At 35.5% G+C, this 22,776-nt stretch overlaps 1 protein-coding gene across 1 annotated transcript; it reads right to left on the bottom strand.

Annotated features, from left to right (window-relative positions):
* Positions 1–13,955: 13,955 nt before the first annotated feature.
* Positions 13,956–22,107, bottom strand: LOC107793410 (putative purple acid phosphatase 20). The gene is made up of 5 exons (XM_016615755.2): positions 21,944–22,107; positions 16,256–16,550; positions 15,096–15,670; positions 14,420–14,508; positions 13,956–14,330 (listed from the first exon to the last, which is right to left on the bottom strand). The coding sequence occupies exons 1-5, from the start codon at positions 22,082–22,084 to the stop codon at positions 14,147–14,149; spliced, it is 1,284 nt and encodes a 427-aa protein (XP_016471241.2). The 5' UTR covers positions 22,085–22,107; the 3' UTR covers positions 13,956–14,146.
* Positions 22,108–22,776: the final 669 nt, after the last annotated feature.

Below are 22,776 nucleotides of genomic sequence, written 5' to 3'. Positions count from 1 at the left end.
CTTATTTATGGCAGTGTATTTATTCTGAAAATACTAATGATGACAAAACCTATAGCTAAAATAAATAATTATGGCATCTACTGTTTATTCTTCTTAATAATAAATAAACTCTGCTTTTTGTAGCTATTGAAATTTACTAGAAAGGAAAAAAAGAAGAGAGCCCATTTTTAATGATTTTGGTTACATAAATGAATGGTAATGACAGCAGTCATAGAAAAAGATTTGCATGGCCATAGATGTCAAAGGCATTCATTTTACTCCAATTGAGTACCCATCCATTTTCATCATCACTTTCCTACATTTGCCTATAACTACAATTATTCACTTAGCCCCTTACTTTCTTTTAGCCCTTCTTTTTACCCATTAAAGACCAAAAACACACAAGGGGTAAAGTATCCTCCCCCACCCTCCACCCTCTTAAGAAGCAGTGCGATACACGAAATATCTCGCATTCATGCAGAATTCGAGGAAGAATTATATTCTGAGAAATATGATATTAATAGTCTGCGTTGATACAAGCATCAATGACTGATTCCTCAGCTCGAACTCGTGACTTATAGGTCACACGGAGACAAACACAGACAAGGCGTAAGGTCTCAGGGAGTGGAGAACTAGTAGTAGGGGCAGCCCGCTGCACGAAGCATTTCGTGTTCATGCAGGGTTCGGGGAAGGCTTGTACCCCAAAGAATGTGATATCGACAATCTGCTATCGTCAATAGAAAATAAGGCAAATAAAAGGATAGATTGATGCACAAAGCATATTTTAAGATCGTGCCTCAAAGAAACGTAATATTGACAGTTCGTTGCACGAAATATCTCGCATTTACGCAGCATGTCAACGGTCTGCCCTGATACAACCATAAATGGTTGATTCCACAACTTGAACTCGTGACCTATAAGCCATGCCGAGACAAACACACACAAGGGTTAAGGTATTCCCCCACCCACCCTCCTAAGAAGCAACCAGATATCAAATATTAATTTGATGGGTTTAACATTTAAATGTTTACCTATGAACCCATTATAACTTTGTAATTATGGGTTCAAACTATAATATTTTCTTAAGATTTTAGTGATTTTTAAAAATATATTTATATTATTTGACAAAAATGTACAAATATTTTTGAAGAATAAAAGTTTTGTTTGAAATATTTTTACTAGGTAATATTATTTTATCCGCTGATATTAATTCATTTTCCAAGAGTTAATATAGGACAAGATCTATCAGGGTCAACAAGTGGTAATAATAACTCACAAATTAAAGTTCTTTCTTCAAATATGAATGCTAAAAAGGATATTGTTGTGAGACTATGAAATTGCTTTACCCCAATCAAAGTGCACGAGTTTTTTTTTTTTTTTTTGGCAATCCGCTAGGCAAACGCCTAGGGCTAGTTTTTATTAATAAAAGAAAAAAAATACAACAATTAGGAAATGTACAAATAAGGTGGACAATAGCATCGATTTTGTTACCCATATGCCTTGGCTATATAATTACTCATTTGCGCCTCACATTGCCTTATGATGGCAGTCTCATGTAGAAGATTCATGGGGTAGCTGCCGGCAAAGTCTCACGAGAGCATATAATCTCATAGCCGTGTGGATAATTTCCAAAGGCATAGGACCAAGGTAACACAAACTAGGCTAAACCTTACCTTACTATTCCTACTGGGCTAAACCTTACCTTACAGGATGCTTATTTTGTTCTGATGGGGAGCATTTCTTTCTTTGATGAATACTGCGCAATGCGAATCTGAATTAGTTGGGTTAGCGGACTCCTAATACCAAATGAATAAACATAAATTTAAACTTATTAATAATGAATATTACGATATCACCTTATTATCCTTGACAAGAGAAGGTTGCTCAAATGATCAGTACTCACCACCTATAACCCTAGGGTCGTGCGTTCGAGTCACCAAAACGAGCAATAGCTCCACCAAATATATCATTATCCTTTTACTTTCTTGGTTTTTGTGGGGGGGCGGGGGTTGTTTAAGGGGGTTCACTCGTGTGTAATCCTATTGGGAAATTATTGATACATGTGAAGACTTCTCATATTTTGGGGGTACAAATACATGTGAAGACTTTTAATGTCAATTGAAACTTCTCTTTTTGCTTTTTTAACCAAACATTTCTTCTTCCCCTTTGAAAATCCCATGTATGACCTCATCACAATTGCAGCCATTTAAAGTCCCCTCTCTACTCTCTACTTTTATGAGGTAATTCCTAATGATTTCACATAATACCATTTCCCTGCAACTCTAATGATGGAATTTTGCCATTATTTTTACTGCTGGTACATTGAACCCCACACGTGAGTGTTTATATTTGCTACTCATTTTTATTATTATTATTATTTCTTCTTGAGCCACTGATTTTGTGGGGCCTATTACTCTGTAAAATTTAGAGTTTTTATATGGATAGTGTGTAAGTTTTTTACACTAAATATATTCAGATATTTTGTAATAAGTAAAATTAATAACTTGAAATATCACAAAGAGTTGTAGATGGAATCAGAGACGGCCGAGGATGATCCAGAATTTTCGGAGAATGGGTTCACAATTATTTTGAAAAAAAAATATTGGTAGGGGATTTGATCCCCTGACCTTAAAGTTATTAGAAATAAGAGACCAAAACCAATATACCACTTCATCTCTTTTGACTATGGATTCCATCAAATGTATATATTTATTTTTGCTAAATTATGTACATCATATCTATACTTTAACCCGAGAACCACAGGTTCACGTAAATCATTTTTTAGACTGTAGATCCGCCTTTGAGAGACGGACCTATGCTATGCTATGCAAAGAGGGGTCACCGACGTCCGTTAAGCTCGGCAAAAATTTCATATATATAAGTATATATTTTTAGAGAATAGTGATAAGTAGTAGTGGGCACTATATATAAAATAAATTTTAGTTCAATCCAAAAGTATACCTCGACTTTTAAATTCTGGATCGGCCTCTGGATGGAATGAATAGGATTCTCTATCTTTATCCAATGGCCTCGGTCTAGCCTTGAAAATAAAAATAGTCTTAATAAGGAGAGTTTTTCTCTTTAATGGATCTTAATTCTTACATAATTAGTTGAAACCTAAAGCCGATATCGAACAACCATGGGACCAAAAAATAAAGTTATGCAGCAAGTTAACTTATACTAGTAGTGTTAAACTTTTAGGGATCGTTTGGTTCTCGAGATTAGGATACTAACTAGAATTTTAAGATTGTATTTATCACATATTTAAATACAGGTGTTAGCTAATATCAGTATAATTTTATATTAAAATCTTAGCATTAGCTATCCCATATTGTACGTGGGATAACAACCTAAAGTTTATAAATTCAGCTCAAGCTAATAATTCATCTATCCGTCATGGGATCTTATAACCCCCTTTGTACTTCAGAAATACCTGACTTAAAAATAAAAAAGAATTAAATTTTCTGCTAAAAGCTATATTTTCTTGGAATTGTAGTTCTATTGGTCATTATTAACCCTCTTTGAAAAATAAACCCTTATTAAATTGTAAATGAATATAAGTTAAATCCAAAAACTTAACCCAAGTTGTGTGGGCTGGTACCCACATCAGCCATCAAATTCAAAACTAGATCTTTGATCTGATGGCTTAGATTTCAACATGGAAAGATCATGAAATTGTTTCTTTGTTCTTTTCTTCTTGTTATTTATTAAAAAAATTTATTATTATTTTGGAACTAGAGGAAAAGATTGAATTTGGTCCTTGAAAAGTGAGTGATAATGATGAGAAGAGTATCTCGAAGACTGCAAAAGTTAAAAGTGGTATGGAAGACAGAATAAGATGTTGGTAATTATGTTAATATACTTGATTTGTTACATTACTGGTTCCACATAATTACCAACCTTTGTTAGCATGAACAGTATCCTATTAATCAATATTAATTAATCAATGAGTTAATGAATTGGATGGTAATCCATTAAAGTGGTACGTAAGCTGGGTTCAGAACGTCGTGAGACAGTTCAATCCATATCCATGGTGGGCGTTAAAGTATTAAAAGGACCTTTCCTTTGTAAGAGAGGACCGGGTCCAATCGACCACGACGACTAAAACAACGCAAAAAATCCAAACCTGTAAAGGAGAAAAGCCAGTGGGAGACATTTGGAAAAGTCGAGTCGATCGGGTGTCTTTATTCAAGCAACGGTATAGAGAAGAACGAAATGAAGTCAGGGGCTCGGGGAAAGTGAAAAGAGTCGAGTCGATCAGGCTCGACGATCGGGAGAAGCAAAACGAAATCAGGATTTGGCTTATTCAACTTTACCCCCTCAAAGCTAATACATTGGGACAAGCTACCCCTCAAACTCTAGAAAGGGACAATTTACCCCTCTTAATCATACATTTTTCAGCAAGTTTTGAGATTATTCCAACTTTAGTATTGAGTAAAGGATAAAAAAAGTTATCATCATAAAAACAAGTTAATGTTATAAAAGTATTAACTAAACATGATTCATGATTAGTGATGATATCAATTTTCCATATTTGGATTAGAATTTGCTTGAAGAAAAAAATTGTGAAGATTGATGGACCACAAATCTATTAAGGTAGTTAAAAGAGAAACTTAATTAATGTTTGGTCCACTTAATCTAAGTTGAACTACTTTATTAGAAGGAAATTAGATAGAGATGCTATTGGTGTCAAAGCCCTAATTAATCTTTATTTTAATGAACTTTTTGCCTGTCTTATGTCGACCTTTTCTCCAACATTTTTCATCATGTTTAATTATTTTTTACAGCACTGCTAGATTTCATTACAGTGATCACCAGTTAAATTCAGAATATGCATTTAGTTCCACCAACATCCATTTAAAAATCTATCTTAACGTAATACTATTTTTTGTTTTAAATTTTAGGATTTGAAGGTAATATGTATTTGCTTTTAGATGGTTTTGTTGGGTAAAACCAACCCAAGATATTATTAACAAGTGTTATTGTCCGCTTTAGAACAAGTTTATATTGTTTTTCTTAAAAGACCTATGCTATTAAAAAATCTCTATACTATGTAAGCTTCTAATCATTTAATTTTAGCTATTAATGCGGGACTTTGTTTACACCTAACATCTCCCCCTTGAACTATATAAGTTCCACATGGCTCACTATCACGATCCACATATCTCCCTCTGAACTAGCCCATTACTACGATCTACCATTTCAAGATTCATTGTGTGCCCCCACATTGTTAGAGTATTATGGCAACCGAAGCCTACAATTGGCTTTTTCTTGTTGCCGTCTCCAAGCTCGTAAGGGTAAGCAAATCGAGCCTCGCCCGCCATCGCCATAATGGCCTGCCGAATTTGGGCTCTGATATCAATTGTTTGGCTAAATCAGCCCAATAATACTCTTAACATAATGTAAAATTATCTGTGCAGGATCAATTTCGTACGATTTTCCTCAAAAGACTTCGTACCATCAAAATATTCTTACACTTTATATATAGACTCCCAATCTTTTCGGAAAAGAAATCATGTTGTGATACTGCTTTATATTACAATGAGAAATTTTTGATTCATTACGTGAAATCATCATAAAGTGCCAAAAGACAACTGCAACTCCTATGCTTGATCGATGTGGATATTAGGAAGAAAAAAAAATAGATATATGTTATCCTTCTTGTGCTTGAGATATACATGCCTAACCGCATTGCTACGTCGTATCACCTCTATAAAAAACCATAATACAAGATTTTGCCGAAGTTTCAAGGTATACATATATAAGATTTTTGTCGAAGTTTATAGGGTCCGATAACCCCTCAATATTCAACGTACATAGGTCCGCTTCTGAATATGATACTTGTTTGACTAAAAAGTGTTAAACCTTTTTATTAAACTAATTAAATAGGAAGATTTGAAGCAAATCCTAGCCAAAGATAATTTATCCTAAATCTGAGATAGAAGATAAAAAAACAAGCATAGCTGAATATAAAATTTGATTATAGTTACGATTGAATCCCATAATGTAAGAAAAGGATGATGATTTCAATAATATTAAATGATAACGAAGAATACATAAATGAAAAGAGTCACCGTTCTTGAACAAGGCTGACCCCCATACATTTGATATAATTAAACTAATGATGAATACCGAGGTTCTAAGCTTCTTTTCTCCTTTCTTCTTGGCGAGGAGCCTGAGATGAAGATCTCTCTTCATCTTTAGAGATAAATCTATATATGTGTGAGTTCTTTTCAGCCCCCTTTCAGTTACTCTCTCCCACGATATTTATGCAAAAATACTTTCTTTACCCAACAGTCCTTAACCGGAGTACCTAAGTTTTTGGAATATCATGTGGAATATTCCTCTAAAATGTTTAAGTGTTGAACTAACCGTTCATGCCGAATTGAATGCTCGACCTCGACCGTAGCTGAATCACTCGTTGATGTATTGCTTCCCATACGTGACCTCGGCTTGATTGACTCTTGGTCGTCCTTCCTTAAGTAAGATTCTTCTGTTCATATTTTAACCTATACAGTTAGTCCCTCCGCTCTTCGGGGTTGCCTTTGGGCGAGCTTGGCGGCCGACTACGCTAGTTGCACTTTTTGAGAAATCTGAGAACGTAGGCCGAAGAATGATTCCCCTTTGTTGGCGAGGTGGTGAGGTGACGCTTCAAGAGCTGCACCTGACGGTTACGTCAGTTTGAAATGACACTTTCTTCATGCGTCATTATGGCGCATGTCCCCATATGTTACATCGTTTCCCTCGCTTATTCCGTTTCAAAATTAATGAGGCGGCGTTTGAGCTTTCTTTATTGGCACTCCTCATTTGAATTGTTGCATTTTGAGAGCCTTTGAAGCCCGAGTTCTTTTCTTCTTCGAGTTTTCACCTCCTTTGGTTTCCTTCTCCTTTCAGTATCTTTTGCTACTGCCATCTCCTTCATCTTTATATCTCTTTTTCACACAATCAGACAAATGTTCAGTGCTTCCTCTGACCCTGTGACGTTGGCTGCGGATGCGCCTCCTCATGAGGAAGGGGTGGCCATGGTGGAAGATGAAAACTTCCCCATCGTGGACGAGATAATCCCACGCTCTAGGAAGGCTAGGTCAGACTTCAAAAACCTACCTGAGGATGAACCTGAACCTATCATTTCTACGATGGATGCGGCGGTGATTACTGCATTTAGGACTAAGTGGCGAATCCCAGCCCATGTTGAAATCGTTCCCACTAGTAGTGATGTAGTACAGATACATTGCCCGGGGTACTGTGCATTTTATGCGTACCCATTTGTCGTCGGCTACACGCTTCCTCTTCCTTCCTTGGCAGAGGTTTTTTGTCGCTTTTACAACGTGTGCCCGGCTCAACTCTCTCCGTACATATACAATCTTTTCTTCATGCTTATCAAATACACGGAGTTGTCCAGTCGTGGTATTTCTCTACGCCATGTGCTTCATCTCTTCGCCCCAAGTTTTCACAGGGGCACGATAATTCATATGTGCCATCGGGGGACCAAGGGGTTGGTAGTGAAGATGGACTAAAAAACTAATCATCGTTTTTGGGAAAATTTCTTCTACGTGAAGACAACACACGTGGTGTCGAATCCCGACGGATTCCCTGAGGAGTGGAACTTTGCTCGTAAGTGTTTCCCTTCCAAAATGACCGCTATTTATTTTGGGTTAACTGACCGTTCTCTTTCTACCTTTGCAGCCGAAAGGGACCCTCCTTTACCAGTTGTTGACATTCGCGACTGGGTGAGTCATGTCTTGCCCCATACTGTGGGTATTCGCGAGTGGTCACATGTCAATGAGAGGTTCGGGTGTAGACCTGTGGCCGGTGATTCACCTTTGGCTTTACTTGTTGACTTTTATACCATTATTTCCATCCTCGTATCTCTCTTCTTTGTTTACAAGTCGGAGGACAACAAAGAGGACGAGGGCTCCTATTCATGCTTTTCGCCAGTTGGGTATCTCAGCCGAGCTCGTACTCATTGTGGCCACAAGTGAGCCTGCTCAGGCTGCCACTGTCTCGCAGTCTACGACTTCGCGTGGGCTTGGCCGCCCAGATGCTGCTCCCCTAGGGGGGTTCCGGCTCCCATAGTTCATTTAGTGGATGAGTCGTTGGAGGGCAAAGACGAAGAGGCTTCATTAAAGAGGTGGAGGATAGTGGCTGAGGCCGAGTGGCCTTCGAGGGGTGAACCCGAATTGGCGGTGTCGAACCGAGCGGGGGTATTAGTTTGGGCATGGAAACTGTGCTTCCTCCGATCGTGGAGATGGCTTCTTTGGAAGGGGCAGAGCTCGGAGGCTGCTGCGATCATTCCGAGTGGTCCGTCGACTTCGCAACAGGCCCGTGCTCCCTCGTCGTCCAGCGAGAGGGAAAAGAGCATAGTTGTAGATGACTATGAATCCGGTTCAGATATTGACCCCGAGGACATAAGAATATTTGAGGCGGGGTTTACTCAGGTTGAGGCGGGGACAGACAGTTCCTCCCACGTGATCGAGATTTCCCCAGATTGCGATTTGTTGGAGGACACAGTGATCCTGGTGCCCCAATTTGCCCTTCTTTGTTCTGCACTAAAAATAGAGCCCTTCAGGTGATCAGCGATGCTGGCCTGTCAAGGGGCATAGCCGGAATGGCTTTGAGGGTGAGTTTTTCACTACTTTGTTTTACGTCGCCTACTTTTGCTGACTTTTTGTTCGTTTTACGTCTTCTACTCTTGCTGACTTTTCTTCCTCCTCTTTTCTTTCTTCAAACTTTCATTTTGGAGACTGAGAGTATCTGTCGCGAGGAGAGGCAGGCTGCCGTTTTCCAGAAAATGGTTTCAAAGTGCTGTCGATATCGTGACAAGTGCCGCAAGATGCATGCACGAGTTAGGGAGGGCGGCAATCTTTAGTCCCTTGGGAAGGAATTGGAGCGAAAGGACGAGGACCTAGTGCGGTCCATTGGCATATGCAGCGAACTCAAGGGGTTGCTTCGGGCTAAAGAAGAGGAACTCGAGGTTGGCAAGGGGGTTACGGCTGAGTGCGTTAATCTTTAGGCTGAGTGTTGAATTGACAGAGAAGGTGACCGAGTTAGAAAGGAAGGCGGCCGAGCTGAAGAGGGCTGAGAGAGGCCGAGCAGCAGCCTTGGCGAGGGTCGCGACATTGGAATATTCTATCCACGTTCTTAGGTCTGAACGGGCAACTGAAATGGAAACGGCCGCTCTGAAGGAGGCGCGACTTGATGAGCGGATTGGTAGGCTTGAAAGAGATGTCTCGAGCATGGGTGATCAAATTGTCACTCTCGAGGCTGAGAGGGCATGATTGTTGGCTTCGACTCCTCCCGCGTCCGTTCCTCGCCATTTGTACGAGATGTGGATCCATGCTGAGGCTCAACGGTATATATGTAAAGGCTTGTTGGCTGCGGGGAATGTTCTGGAAGCCGTTTTTGAAGAAGTCTATGTTAAAGCGCGTGAGGCCCAGCTTTCCTCCGGCTATGACCCCCCGACACCGGAGGCTGATAGAGACGATGAGGCTGAGGACGGGCTTGCCTTAGATGATGAACATTCTGATGGAGAGGGTGATGGCGGAGGAAAAGTCGTTGAACCAAGTGGAGCGAGAGATGACGGCGTGGATGGGGATAATGCTAAGTGAAGCTTTTGTACTTTTGTACTTAATTTTTCCTTTTGTACTTAGTTTTTTGTACTTAGTTGGTTAGGGGGGGCCCCCTTTTGGCCCTTTGTAAGACGCTATTTTCCCTTTGAATGAAATAGTCGATTCGTCCTTGATCGTATATCTTTGGCCTTTTTTTCTTTTCTTTTTTTGAATTTCTTGAATCTTCTCGCGATAAGTCCATGACTTTTGGTAATTAATTCGAGTGGGGGCGAAATTGACCTGCTAATTCGAGCGAGGTCGAACTTGACTTGCTAATTCGAGTGCGGTTGAATCTAACTTGTTAACTCGAGCGAAGTCGAATTTGACTTGTTAATTCGAGCGAAGTTGAATTTTGATTTGTTAATTCAAGCGCGGTCGAATTTACCTTGCTAATTCGGTCGAGGTCGAATTTGACCCGCTAATTCGAGCAAGGTCGAATTTGACTTGCTAATTCGAGCGAAGTTGAATTTTGGTTTGTTAATTTGGGCGAGGTCGAATTGATTTGTTAATTCGGGCGAGGTCAAATTTATCTTACTAATTCGATCGAGGTCAAATTTGACCCGCTAATTTGAGCGAGGTCGAATTTGACTTGCTAATTCGAGCGAAGTCGAATTTGACTTGCTAATTCGAGCGAAGTCGAATTTTAATCTGTTAATTCGAGCGTGGTCGAATTTATCTTGCTAATTCGATCGAGGTCGAATTTGACTCGTTAATTCGAGCGAGATTGAATTTGGCGCGCTAATTAGAGCGAGGTCGAATTTGACTCGCTAATTAGAGCGAGGTCGAATTTGACTCTTAATGAATTTGATCAAGGTCGAATGTACGTTTTCTATGTTGGCGTGATGTGTAAACTTTGTAGAGTTACATAAGAATTCGGTATGCTGCTTTGCTTATTCATTGGAGAAGACTATATGTTGTTGTACGACACACACATACATTCGAGTCCCAGTCTCTCTAGTCCCTTCATCGCCCTGCCTGGAGAGGTAGTTGATAGACCAGGCGACGAATGTCTCGCCCAAGATTTGGGACGTCTTAATGTGTGCGAAATCAAAATTTAGCTAGTTGTGTCATCGCATAGTTACTTTGTCGAGCATGCGGGTGAGCTTCTCACACGTGTTCTATCTGCATGCTGGAGAGATTAGTATGTTTTTCGGGCTGGTGACCCAGTCTCAGTCTATACAGACTTTTCCCTCTATGGCGTTAAGTACCAACTTATTAGAGAGATTCGTATATTTTCTGGGCTGGTGACCTAGTCCCAGTCTATACAGACTTTTCCCTCTATGGCGTTTAGTACCAACTTGTTGGAGAGATTCGTATGTTTTCCGGGCTGGTGACCCAGTCCCAGTCTATACAGACTTTTCCCTTTATGGTGTTAAGTACTAACTTATGGATGGGTGGTTTCACTCGACCGTTGCCCGTAGGATGATATGGCGCAAAACGTTTTCTTGGTGTGTTGTTTTGATGGTGTTTGTTCATTGTTTGCGAATCTGGGTGGATGCTCCTGTTCTTATCCCTATTTAAAAGAAAGATAACAAGTTAAACCTAAATGAAATCGTTTGTTACCTCGACTTGATTGGTTGGCGAGGAGAGAGAGGCACTGTAGAACGACTCGTTTTGATCCGTACTCGAATGTTGGCTTTAGGTCTGATCTCGGCCTCGTGTTAAGCTTCGTCATTAGTCGAATCTAGGCATCTTATGGACTGACAACTTACTTCGCCCGTTGGGATCTCGAGCTCGAGTCCCGGTCCGATCCAGGGCAAACATACGGGCAAGGCAAGTTTGTTATTTCAAAGAATTACACAATAGGCTATCATTCCTTCCTGAGAGAGAGAGGGCAGTGTGTGTAAAGTATAGATTGGTATCTAATCGTTAATATAGCAATAAGATTGTGGACGTGCTTAGTGCGAAGTGGCCATAATCCTACTTTGACAACTCACGCTCATGATATACCAGACTCATCCCTACAACAAGACGTGACTTTCGTGTAGATATCAAATATAATTGCGATTTCGTGTAAAGATCCAACCTTGGTTGGTCCGGCTATTTCAAGAGCTTGCCTACAAATTTCTCAAGTTGGTGTTTGTAAAGAGAGGGCGAAACTACGATAAACGGGAAGTGGAACTCTGACTGACTAGATCTAGAGGAAACAAAAACTTTGGCTAGAAAGTCCCCACAGACGGCGCCAAATTGTTTGACTAAAAAGTGTTAAACCTTTTTGTTAAACTAATTAAATAGGAAGATTTAAGGTAAATCCTAGCCAAAAATAATTTATCCTAGATCTGAGATAGAAGATAAGAATAAAATAGCATAGCTGGACATAAAATTTGATTATAGTTATGATTGAATCCTATAATGTAAGAAAAGGATAATGATTTCAATAATATTAAATGATAACGAAGAATACATAAATGAAAAGAGTCATCGTTCTTGAACAAGGCTGACCCCCATATATTTGATATTTAATTAAATTAATGATGAATATCGAGGTTCTAAGCTTCTTTTCTCCTTTCTTCTTGGCGAGAAGCCTGAGATGAAGATCCCTCTTCATCTTTAGAGATATGTCTATATATGTGTGAGTTCTTTTCAGCTCCCTTTCAGTTATGCTCTCCCATGATATTTATAGAAAAACACTTTCTTTATCCAACGTTCCTTAACTGGAGTTCCTAAGTTTTTGGAATATCATGTGGAATATTCCTCTAAAATGTCAAAGTGTTGAACTAGCCGTTCAGGCCGAATTGAATGCTCGACCTCGACCGTAGCTGAATCACTCGTTGGTGTATTGCTTCCCATACGTGACCTCGACTTGGTTGACTCTTGGTCGTCCTTCCTTAAGTAAGATTCTTCTGTTCAGATTTTGACCTATACAATACTGATGGTGTTTAAACTCTGTTTCAAAAAAGAACTTAGTAGTTAAGTAGAGAATAGTAAAGGCACAAGCCCAATTATTCACCGAGTTTCTGAACATGTGCCAGCTGGCAGAGGCGTACCTGGTGTAGAGGCTATGGGTTCATCTGAACCCATAGTTTTCGCTCATATTCTGTATTTTTGCCCAAAAATATATTAAATATATACAAATAATAAATTTGAAACCCATTAAATTAGATATACTATGGTAGAATTGCGAATCTGAACCCATAAAGTTCAAATCCTGAATCCGGCTCTGCTAGCTGGCTCCCTAGAATTTCTCAATTCTCAAAATAATCATATGAGACCAATTTCCCTGTCTTAAACTACATATAACCAAAACAAGTTGCCTTCCAGAAAAACAACAACAACAACATATCAGTATAATCCCATATATGTATTTGAGGAGGGTAGAGTGGACGTGGACCTTACCACTATACAAGGTAAAAAGGTTATTTCCGATAGACCCTCACCTTCCTGAACAAGTATTGTCATTATTTAAGGTAATTAATATGGAAAGCAATATGAAAAATCAGTAGAACAATGAAAAGGGATCAAGCTGTCTATTTCTTTATTCCTTTTCACTGTGGAATAATGTTATGCAAACATTTTGTTGGCCAAATTGAAAAAGGTCCATTTACATTAGCTTTGCTGCTAATTTACAGGGCCACAGCTTAACGTATGTCAACCATATACTCCATGATTTGATCAAAATGAATGTAGCTACACAGGGATTGGATGAAGGATCTAATTTGACTTACATTGACATTGTCACGAAATTAAAGGAAACTGCTGGAATTTTAAGAGACGTATAAGTGTAGTATACTGGATTATCTACAGGCAAAAGCATAATGAAACAGTAGAATAATCTCATTAAAGAAAAATGAAAACATTGCAGCATGAGCTTAGCTTGTAGCTCGTCTTAGTTAATAAGTTCGCAATTAAACATCCGAATACAATTTTAATTTGATACAGTATTAGGGGTCTTTTGGTTAGTAGGATAAGGGATAATCAATTCGGGAACAAAATAGAAAATTATTTTATCCAGCATTTGAGTGTGGGTATTAATTATCAATCTCGGAACCATTTTGTATTAAAATGATGGAATTAGCTATCCCATATAGAAGGTGGGATAACTAATCTCATGGGATATCGTTATCTGTCCCATTCTGGTAATGAAACGACCTTTTAAAGAAGAATAGAGATCCATCATTCTTTTCTTTGTTTTATAATTGAACTAAAGGGCAGACAATGCACTAAGTTGCTATGTGCGGGATCCCGGGGAAGGATCGGATTATAAGGGTCTATTGTACACAGTCTTACCTTGCATTTCTGCAACATGTTGTTTCCACAGCTCGAACCCTCGACCTCCTGGTCACATCGCAACAACTTTACCAGTTACCAAGGCTCCCGTTTAACAGTTCAGTTATTTTATAATTGAACTATTTAGGTATAAAGAAAATAACAAAAAGCCAACTTCATAGCAAAGTTTGAAACTGAGCTGGTCCTTTTTCCATGGACATGAAACTAGAATTATACTATCATCATTGTTGAATTTCAAATTCTTTTCTAAGTCTACAATCTCACAAGTATTTTTTCATTACTCTCTCTCTCTCTCTCCTTTTTTTTTTTTGGTTTCAGTTTGAATATTGCCTTTATATTTTACAAGGGGAATTAGAAACCAGATTTGTTATCCAAATAGTATCAGCAACAACAGCTTCATCATCATCATTTCTATGCCATGTCCATTTTGCATGAGTTACATTTACCACATCAATTTCTCCATGTCCAAAACTTGCCTCCCTGAATAGTGAAATTTTTGGTTGTGGATCTATGTACCTATATTAATTGATCAATAAAAAAAGTCAATATATTTCAAAAAGTGAAATAAGAAATTAAACGCGGAATACTTTGTGGGTCAAACTTACTTGCTAGCGAGACCTTCCCTATTACCACCATCTCCAATTGTGATGTATATTGGACCACAATTATTAGCTTTGTCTTTGTAAACTCGAGTCTATATCACAAATTAAAACATAAGAAAGAATTAATTGTCAGGAAATAATCTCACATTTACTTTTGTGATGAAATTGATAGTCATTTCAAGATTTTCCACATATTAGAGGTGATTATTTTGTCAAGAAACTATCCCCGTGATCATCAACAACAACAATAGATTCAGTGGAATTCCACAAGTGGAATCTGGAGTGAATAGTGTGTACACAGACCTTACCCTATCTGGGAAGACAGAGAAGTTGTTTCCGATGGACTCTCGGCATCCTAGTGATCATCATCAACAACAACAAGAACAACCCAATGGAATCCCACAAGTGGAGTATGGGGCGGATAATGTGTACACAGACCTTACCCTACCCTGGAAAGGTAGAGAGCTGTTTGTGATAGACTTTCGACATCCTAGTGATCATCCTCAATAACAACAATAACAAACTCAGTGGAATCCCATTAGTGGGTATGAGAGGGTAGTGTGTACGCAGACCTTACCCCTACCCTGGGAAGGTAGATATGTTGTTTCCGATAGACCTTCGGCATGCTAATGATCCAGAAAGAAAAATAAAGAGATCTAAGAATGAAAAAAAAGCTTACGAATCTCTCGTAGGCATGAACGTGCCCAGCAAACACGATATCAACACGAGCCTCGTAGAGTAAATCCTCCATAGATGATTTCATACCATAAGATTCAAGCTCTCCTTGATGAGCAGTGTTAGAATTGTACCATGGTGCATGCAAAAGAACAACCAACCATGGAGTTTTTGTTCTATCAACTTTCTTCAAATCGGTAACGAGCCAGTTGTATTGGGCCGAGTCAGGCCCAAAATCAGTGTAGGAGCCCAACATAATGACATGAACTCCAGCAACTTCAAAGGAATAGTATAAGTTTGAAGTTGAACCACTTTGCTCAAATGGCATGAGCCATCTTGCATTATAGGCAGTAAAGGGTTGGCTATGAACCACTGGAAATTTCTCAACCTCATGGTTGCCTTGAGTCACCATCCATGGCCGTTGGCTCGCGAGCGGCTCCACCAACCGGCCAAACGAGTCCCATCGCGGCTGGATCATGTCCGCGTACGATAAGTCCCCGGGCAATAACAAAACGTCGTAGTTTGATTTTGCAATATGATCAAGAGTTGATGTTGTCCATTCAGTTTGCCCTAAGTCACCTGTAATTCACATATATTTACTTATTAGTCTAACTGTAAAATTTTGATACACTCGAACATAAGCTTGAAAAGAGGCAATGCATATCATATTATAGAGCTTCCTCCGTCCCATTTTGAGTTATTTATGTTGACAGTATAAAGAATTCTTATACAATCAAGTGTAAACTGATAAAGCGGATAATACAGTATGTTATATGCTACAATTAAAACTAAATATAAATATTTGTTAAAGAGGATTAACCTAAATAGTCGTCCACCCGACCGCTTAAACTAAAAGTAGTCGAAATATGTATAATATATGTATAACTGTGTATAATCAGGGTATAATCTATTTATGTATACCGTCTAGGACAAATAAACAGCGGAGTAGTGCTATTTGTGTTAGGATCGCTAAAAATAATTGAAGAATTAACCTAAATAGCCACCCATTTAATTTCTTAAACTAAAAATAGTCGGCGGATGTATAATATATATAACTGTGTATAATCAATATGTAATCTATGTATACCGGCTAGAAAAAGTAAATTTTAAATTTAGCCGGCTATTTATGTAACAATCTCAAAATAATTCAGGTAGGGCTAGTACCTATAACTGCAAACTTGATAGGAAATCCAGCTGGAGGAGTTTTGAAACTGAACTCAGGGCTTGAATCTGGGCCACAACGGTAGTAATAGATGGTATTGGGCTTCAAAGGCCCAATAACAACATTATGAATTTCGCCAGACTTGTACAAAATATATTTGTATGATGTAGTGTCCCCATTTGCTGAAAATGGGTAGCTTCCCGGAGTTGTACCGTACTGTACCGTCGCCGGCGTGCCGGAATCTTCGGTAATCCATGAAATCCTCATCTTGTCTTCACCAACCATGGAAATATGCACCTGAAAGTGTGAGATGGCTAAATTTGTAATACTAACCGTACATTTTAAAGCTTAAACTATGAGATAATATATCAGAGCGTTTTGTCTTAGGGATTTATATTAGGTTTCTATTAAGAGAAATTTACCTTGAATACAACGATCGAAAGAATTATTTATAAGAAATACAACCACTTTTAAAAAATTACTTTATATACAATTTAGTACAATTTTTTAACTTTATAATTAAATTAGATACAACTTTTAATATGCCTAAAATATCTCATTATGGGACTTGAAAATAGGGATTATGCCAACTAACACATAATCCCTTAAATTCAAAATAATCTTCATTTAGTATAGTTTGGAGAAAAATTCTTTTAATTTAAATATATATTAATTATGTAAAATAGAGATAATGATGTTGTATAATATGTAAATCAATAGCCAGTTGCAAATGATGAAATATACTTTCTATAAAGTTGTAGTTATGTAAACTTCACTTCTATTAATCCCAAACCCATGTGCTGAGTTGTTTTTTCTTTTCACATGTTAAGAACATGAAAGTAGCCTATTAATTACGGGTTCGAGCCGTGGAATAACACACTGATTCTTGCATCAGGGTATGTTGCCTCTAAGTTGCTCGGACACGAGTGCGGATGTCCCACACGGGTGCGAATCCTTCGATATGTAAATTCTAATATTTGGGAGACCCTAATATGGATACAGGTGCGAGTATCCGGTTAAAAATAGCTCAAAAAAAATAAAAATATAAAACACCTCTATATTATGAAGAATTTTGAGCAATACTTACGTATAACTTATAAAGTGTTGATTTCTTTTTTATTCTCATGTTATAAATAAGTAAATGATTGATTTCCTACATAAGGTATGTTATTTTCTTCCCTAGTTTTGGTTATTGTAATTCGTATCGAATTTTTTCATCTGGCATGGTCAAAGTACCCAAAATCATATGACCATATCTGATACGGATCCCATACCCACACCCATACTAGTGTTGTGTCGATACGGGTGCAACATCTGAACTGACATGTCGGAGCAACTTAGGGCTACCTATATCACACCCTTTGGGTGAAGCTCTTTTCCGGATCTTGCATGAATACAAAAAATTTCGTGCACCGGGCTACTCTTTAAGAACATGAGTCCCGATGAGACTTAAGAGCTTTTGTTTCACTAATATCAGGTTGAATTGTGTGAATCTAACTCACTAAAACTTTATATTTATATATATATTAAAGCAAGAAAGTTACCATATATAATTGACATTATGGTTAAGCCAAGTGGCAAGCTAATAAATGTCAATAGTATATGGCAACTTTATTCTATATTTTATATATATGGATAAAAATAAATTTTATATATATATATATATATATATATATATAATCTAAAATTAAAAGATAAGTTTGAATTTATAGATAAAGTTTTAAAATTTGAATTTAAATTAAAAATAAAATTTATTTTTTTTATCATGTTATCATACTTAATTCGGTTAATGATCATATGCAATCATATTAGGAACTTTTGTTATTTTTTCTAATTATTTAAATATTACTTCGCCTCTAGCCAAAAAAAAAAAAAACTACCCCATATAACTATAAAACTCTTTCACATTTAAAATTCTATAAGTATAGTTCTTTGAAACACTATAGCTAGATTTGAATAAAACAAAATTCTTTTAAAATAAATGTAATATATAGGCCACGTCTATGTTTATCTAAATAATAAAAAAGAGTTTACAAAACCAAATAAAAGTTTGTTTACATATATAATAAAGTAAACATACATGCTGGAGAAAGAAACATCACAAAATCAGTTAATATTAAAAAAAAGTTGTTTCTTTTTTCTTCTTGAAGAATATTTGTTTGAAGAGTCAATTTGCATAAATGGACATCAAACAAATAACAAAACTTTGACTATACAATTGCTATCATTAATTTCAATTTAGCACATTCAATGAATTGAAGGGTATAAGCTAAAACCCCTTCATTTAGTTGTAGTTAAGCCAATATTACAAGGGCATAATATTTTTTTCGTTAAAGAATATTAGTTTTGAATCATTAGGTTATGTGAAAGGTTTTTTTTTTTCAAACTCAACAAAAGATAAATTTGTTTCTAATTGATAGTTTCTATAGTGACTTTTAAGTGTAACAAAGAGTATATATAAAGAAAAAATTGGTGTGACGTGAAATATATATTTTTTAAATGTAAACAAATTATTTCGAAAAAACTCTTTATTTTTTTAATTCAAAGAAAATAAAAATATAAAATATTTTTGAACAATAGTAGAGAGTTTTACTATTATTATAATAGAATTTATATCATGGATAAACTCAAAAAATCGAAATCTTATGGAATATTTACATAATATCCGGCCATATTTACTGTTTACTTTTTATAGCTAATATAACTAGATGATATACTGACAACATACGATTATACACATATTATATATGGATTATATATAAATTACACATCATTCAATTTTTTAATTTAAGTGGTTGGGTGAGCACCTATTTAGGCTGATTAGATAAGCCAAAAGAAAAATATGAAATAATTTCAACCAAAGACTAAAAATATAATTAAAGTTCATATGTAAAAAGTTTTTATTAAAACTCATCCTTTTATAGTGAAATAAATTAATTTTTTGTAACAAAAGAAATAATGACATGAAAAATAAGATAAAAGAAAATCAATATTGAAAAAAAATGTTAGACAGATCTAAAAACGAGAAATAAAAGATGACAACAAGTTCCTTCTTATGTTTCATCTTGGTTGAATATAAAAATTTGAAAGTTAATCTCATCGATTTCATATATATTTTTTTCAACTCAAATACATAGATTATAAGATAAGGATATCTTAGATTTTTTTTTTAATTTACATTGTGTGTCGTTTTTAAAAAATCATTATTACTAACAAACTGATATGATATATGAATTTGAATTGGAATGCAATTTGAGTAGTTTACATTAAGGTTATGCCAAGTATGGTGTCGAAAAATAAACTACTTGATAATTTTAAGACAATATATGCAATGTTTTATAATAATAATCAAGTAATGTAACATTTAATGATTCAAAGAACAATTTTTTTTTTGTATATATAGGTAATTAAAAATTCAAATTCTAGGGCTAGAGACATCGATAAATTTAAATGGAGTCATACTGAAAGAAATCCGGCCAAAGAATCATTTAAATTTTTAGATAGACCATTAAAGTAAATTTTAAATTAAGGAAATATCTTCACTTGCATCATTATAAAGATAATCATTATTATAATATATATAAGGTTTTAGAAATTGAAGTTTTAAAATAGAAATATTTTTTGAAAGATAAAATCATACCAAATAAGAATTCAAGTCGTATCATAAGAGTCATGTCATAATCAAAGAATCGTTTATATTGTGTCAACCTTTGTGCTTTGCCATAAATATGAGTTATTATTTCACTTTGTGGCTATTTTTAGGTTCCAATGACACCTATGAGAATAGTGCAAAAATAAAATTATCACTACGAGAATTGAGAAAATGTTAGTCTTTTTTCATGTAGTGTTTCTTAATTAATATCTGACGATTATCTATAATTATTTAGAAGGTTTAAATATTAAGGTTATTTACATATAATTCAAATAACTCAGATATTTAACATGGTTAATGTCAAATATCAAAATGAAGTAAAAAATAATTCACTAGCTAAATAATTTTTTATATTTCTAGATAACAAATAAAATGAGTTTTGAATTATGAATAATATTTTCAATTACATTCTTATAAAAATAATTATTATAGAAAAATAATGTTTTAGAAACTGAAATTTTAAGAAAAAAATATTTTTTAAGAGATCTCAACACACCAAATAAGAGTTCAAGTAGTAGTAAAAGAGTTAAGTCTTATCCAAAGAGTCATTTATAGTCTCAACATTTGATTATTTTACCATAAATATGAGTTATTATTTTGCTTCCTAACTATTTTTAGGATCCAATGACACCGGCAAGAATGGTATCAAAAAAGAAAAATAGAAGAAATGGTTAGTTTTTTTTCATGTGGTTAATATCCAATGATTATCTATATTTACTGAGAAAATATAAATTTTAAGATTACTTAAATACAATCCAAATAACTTAAATATTTGACATGATTAGTGTTCACGCATCCGCGCCTAATACTAGTTGTTAAGAAAGTATACCAATTTACTTATATTTACAATAGAAAATATTGATAATGCAATATACAATTAGTTTCAAATATTCGTTTTTGTTGAATTAAGAGTCATTGTTCTAGTTGCTGTTTAAAATGGAAAGGACTTAAAATTTTGTAATTTTGTGTCATTGGACCGGTATAAAAGTAGGGTTATGAATTTGTTCCTAACAGTATACCATTAAATAAATCCAGATTAAATTGCTTTGCTATTTGTTTTATTCATTTTCAAACATACTTAGTGGTGGCCTACTATCTCGTTGGCCAAACTTAAGAATAAATTGTACCAAGGACAATTGAAAAGAAATAAGAAGGAAAAACACACACACATCGTCAATATTAACATAGAAATAAAATATCCCCACTAAAAGATAGAAATTAGCGACGAACAAATTCTGTAGTTAAATAGGAAAATTCATCGCTAATTTAATTTAGTTATAAATTAATAATAAATTATCAAAAAATTCTATTAACTATGACCGATTTAATAATAAATTAGCGATAAAGTTGTCGTTCAATTTTTTTTTTAAGTGATCATGTTAGGCTAGACGGTGAATATGATATAAATTATTTAGCTCAACCTCCTCAATTATACCCACCGCCAATGACTAATTACAGATAGTAAATTAAATACACTGACAACAAATTCTTGTAACTTTCGATGAAGCCAATGTAAGTGTACTACTTTCGTCCTTTTTATGTGTTCCTTAATAAATAAAATATATTCCAAAATATTTGTCATTTAAAATACTTCAAGAAAGTATTTAGTAATTAATAACTCATTTAAGGAAGAGATACATATAATCTACTCAAATATACTCTTTTTATGATTAATGTTATTAAATACTTCTCTTAATAACTATGTCAATATCTCAAACGACATATAGAAGTACCGAAATAATTAACAATTACTACGAACAGACGGTCCGATGCATAAAATATCTCGCACTCACGCAAGGTTAGGAGATGTAAACAATCTACCCTAATGCAGACATTAGTAGTTATTTTTACGGCTCGAACCCATTACTTATAGCTCACACGGAAACAACTTTACCGTTGCTCTAAGTTTCTCTTCTACTAAATTAAAATAAATTTTTAAAAAAAAACAAGATGTTGATAATTACATACAAAAACACATATCTTAGGGAGTGAGAATATAATAATAATGGAACTGAAATGAGGGTTTAATACTAATTACCTGTTGAGGAGAAGAAGAATCAAGATCATCAGATAAAGATAGAAAGATGGAGTTTCTTGCTTTTGGTCTATCATATGAAAGTGAAGAATCAATGGCGCTTATCGCCAATATAAATAGGACGACCACCTTAACAGCAGTCATGGAAATAAGTTTGGGTGGGGGGTGGGGGGGTAGGGTATTGTAGAAGAAGATATATAGAATTTTCTACGAGAATATGAATGAAAATGCCAATAATAAGTGTATTTATATATGGATCACTGTTTGTGGGATTTTGGTTGGGGGTGTGGGGGTGGGGGTAAGGATCAGTGTTTAGGGGGTGGCGGTAAGAGAAAATGAAGGTGAATTTCTAGGATTTCACGATTACGAAAATCTTATTCAACTCTTATATGTAGTTCCTCTAACTATGTTTCATGTTTTGACTAAGTTGTAGTAATTTTACGAATTTATGATTTAAATTTGATAATATAATATTTTATATTTATTGAAGTTTAATAAGTAATTTTTTACATAAATATCTAATGATGAAACCAAAAATTTATACAAAAAGAGATTCTGAAGAGATATTAGAATGTCATATGTTGTCATTTGAACTTGTAAACAAAAACACTTTTGAATCCCCTGTACAGCTATTTGAGAATATTTCTTCGTGTCAAGGATACGGGTGTGCATTCGATTTATCGATTCGATTTTGACCCTTATCGATAATTATTTATCGATTATCGATTTGTACATATGTTTATCGTTATCGTTTCAATAAGGTTTCGATTTTTTCGATTTTTTCGATTTCGATTTATCGATTTTTGGGGCTTATCGATTCGGTTATCGATTACACC

Source organism: Nicotiana tabacum, chromosome 10, assembly GCF_000715075.1.
Source record: "Nicotiana tabacum cultivar K326 chromosome 10, ASM71507v2, whole genome shotgun sequence".
Classification (NCBI taxonomy): Eukaryota; Viridiplantae; Streptophyta; class Magnoliopsida; order Solanales; family Solanaceae; genus Nicotiana; species Nicotiana tabacum.
The sequence above is the reverse complement of the archived record's forward strand: the minus strand, read 5'-3'. Positions and strand labels throughout refer to the sequence as shown.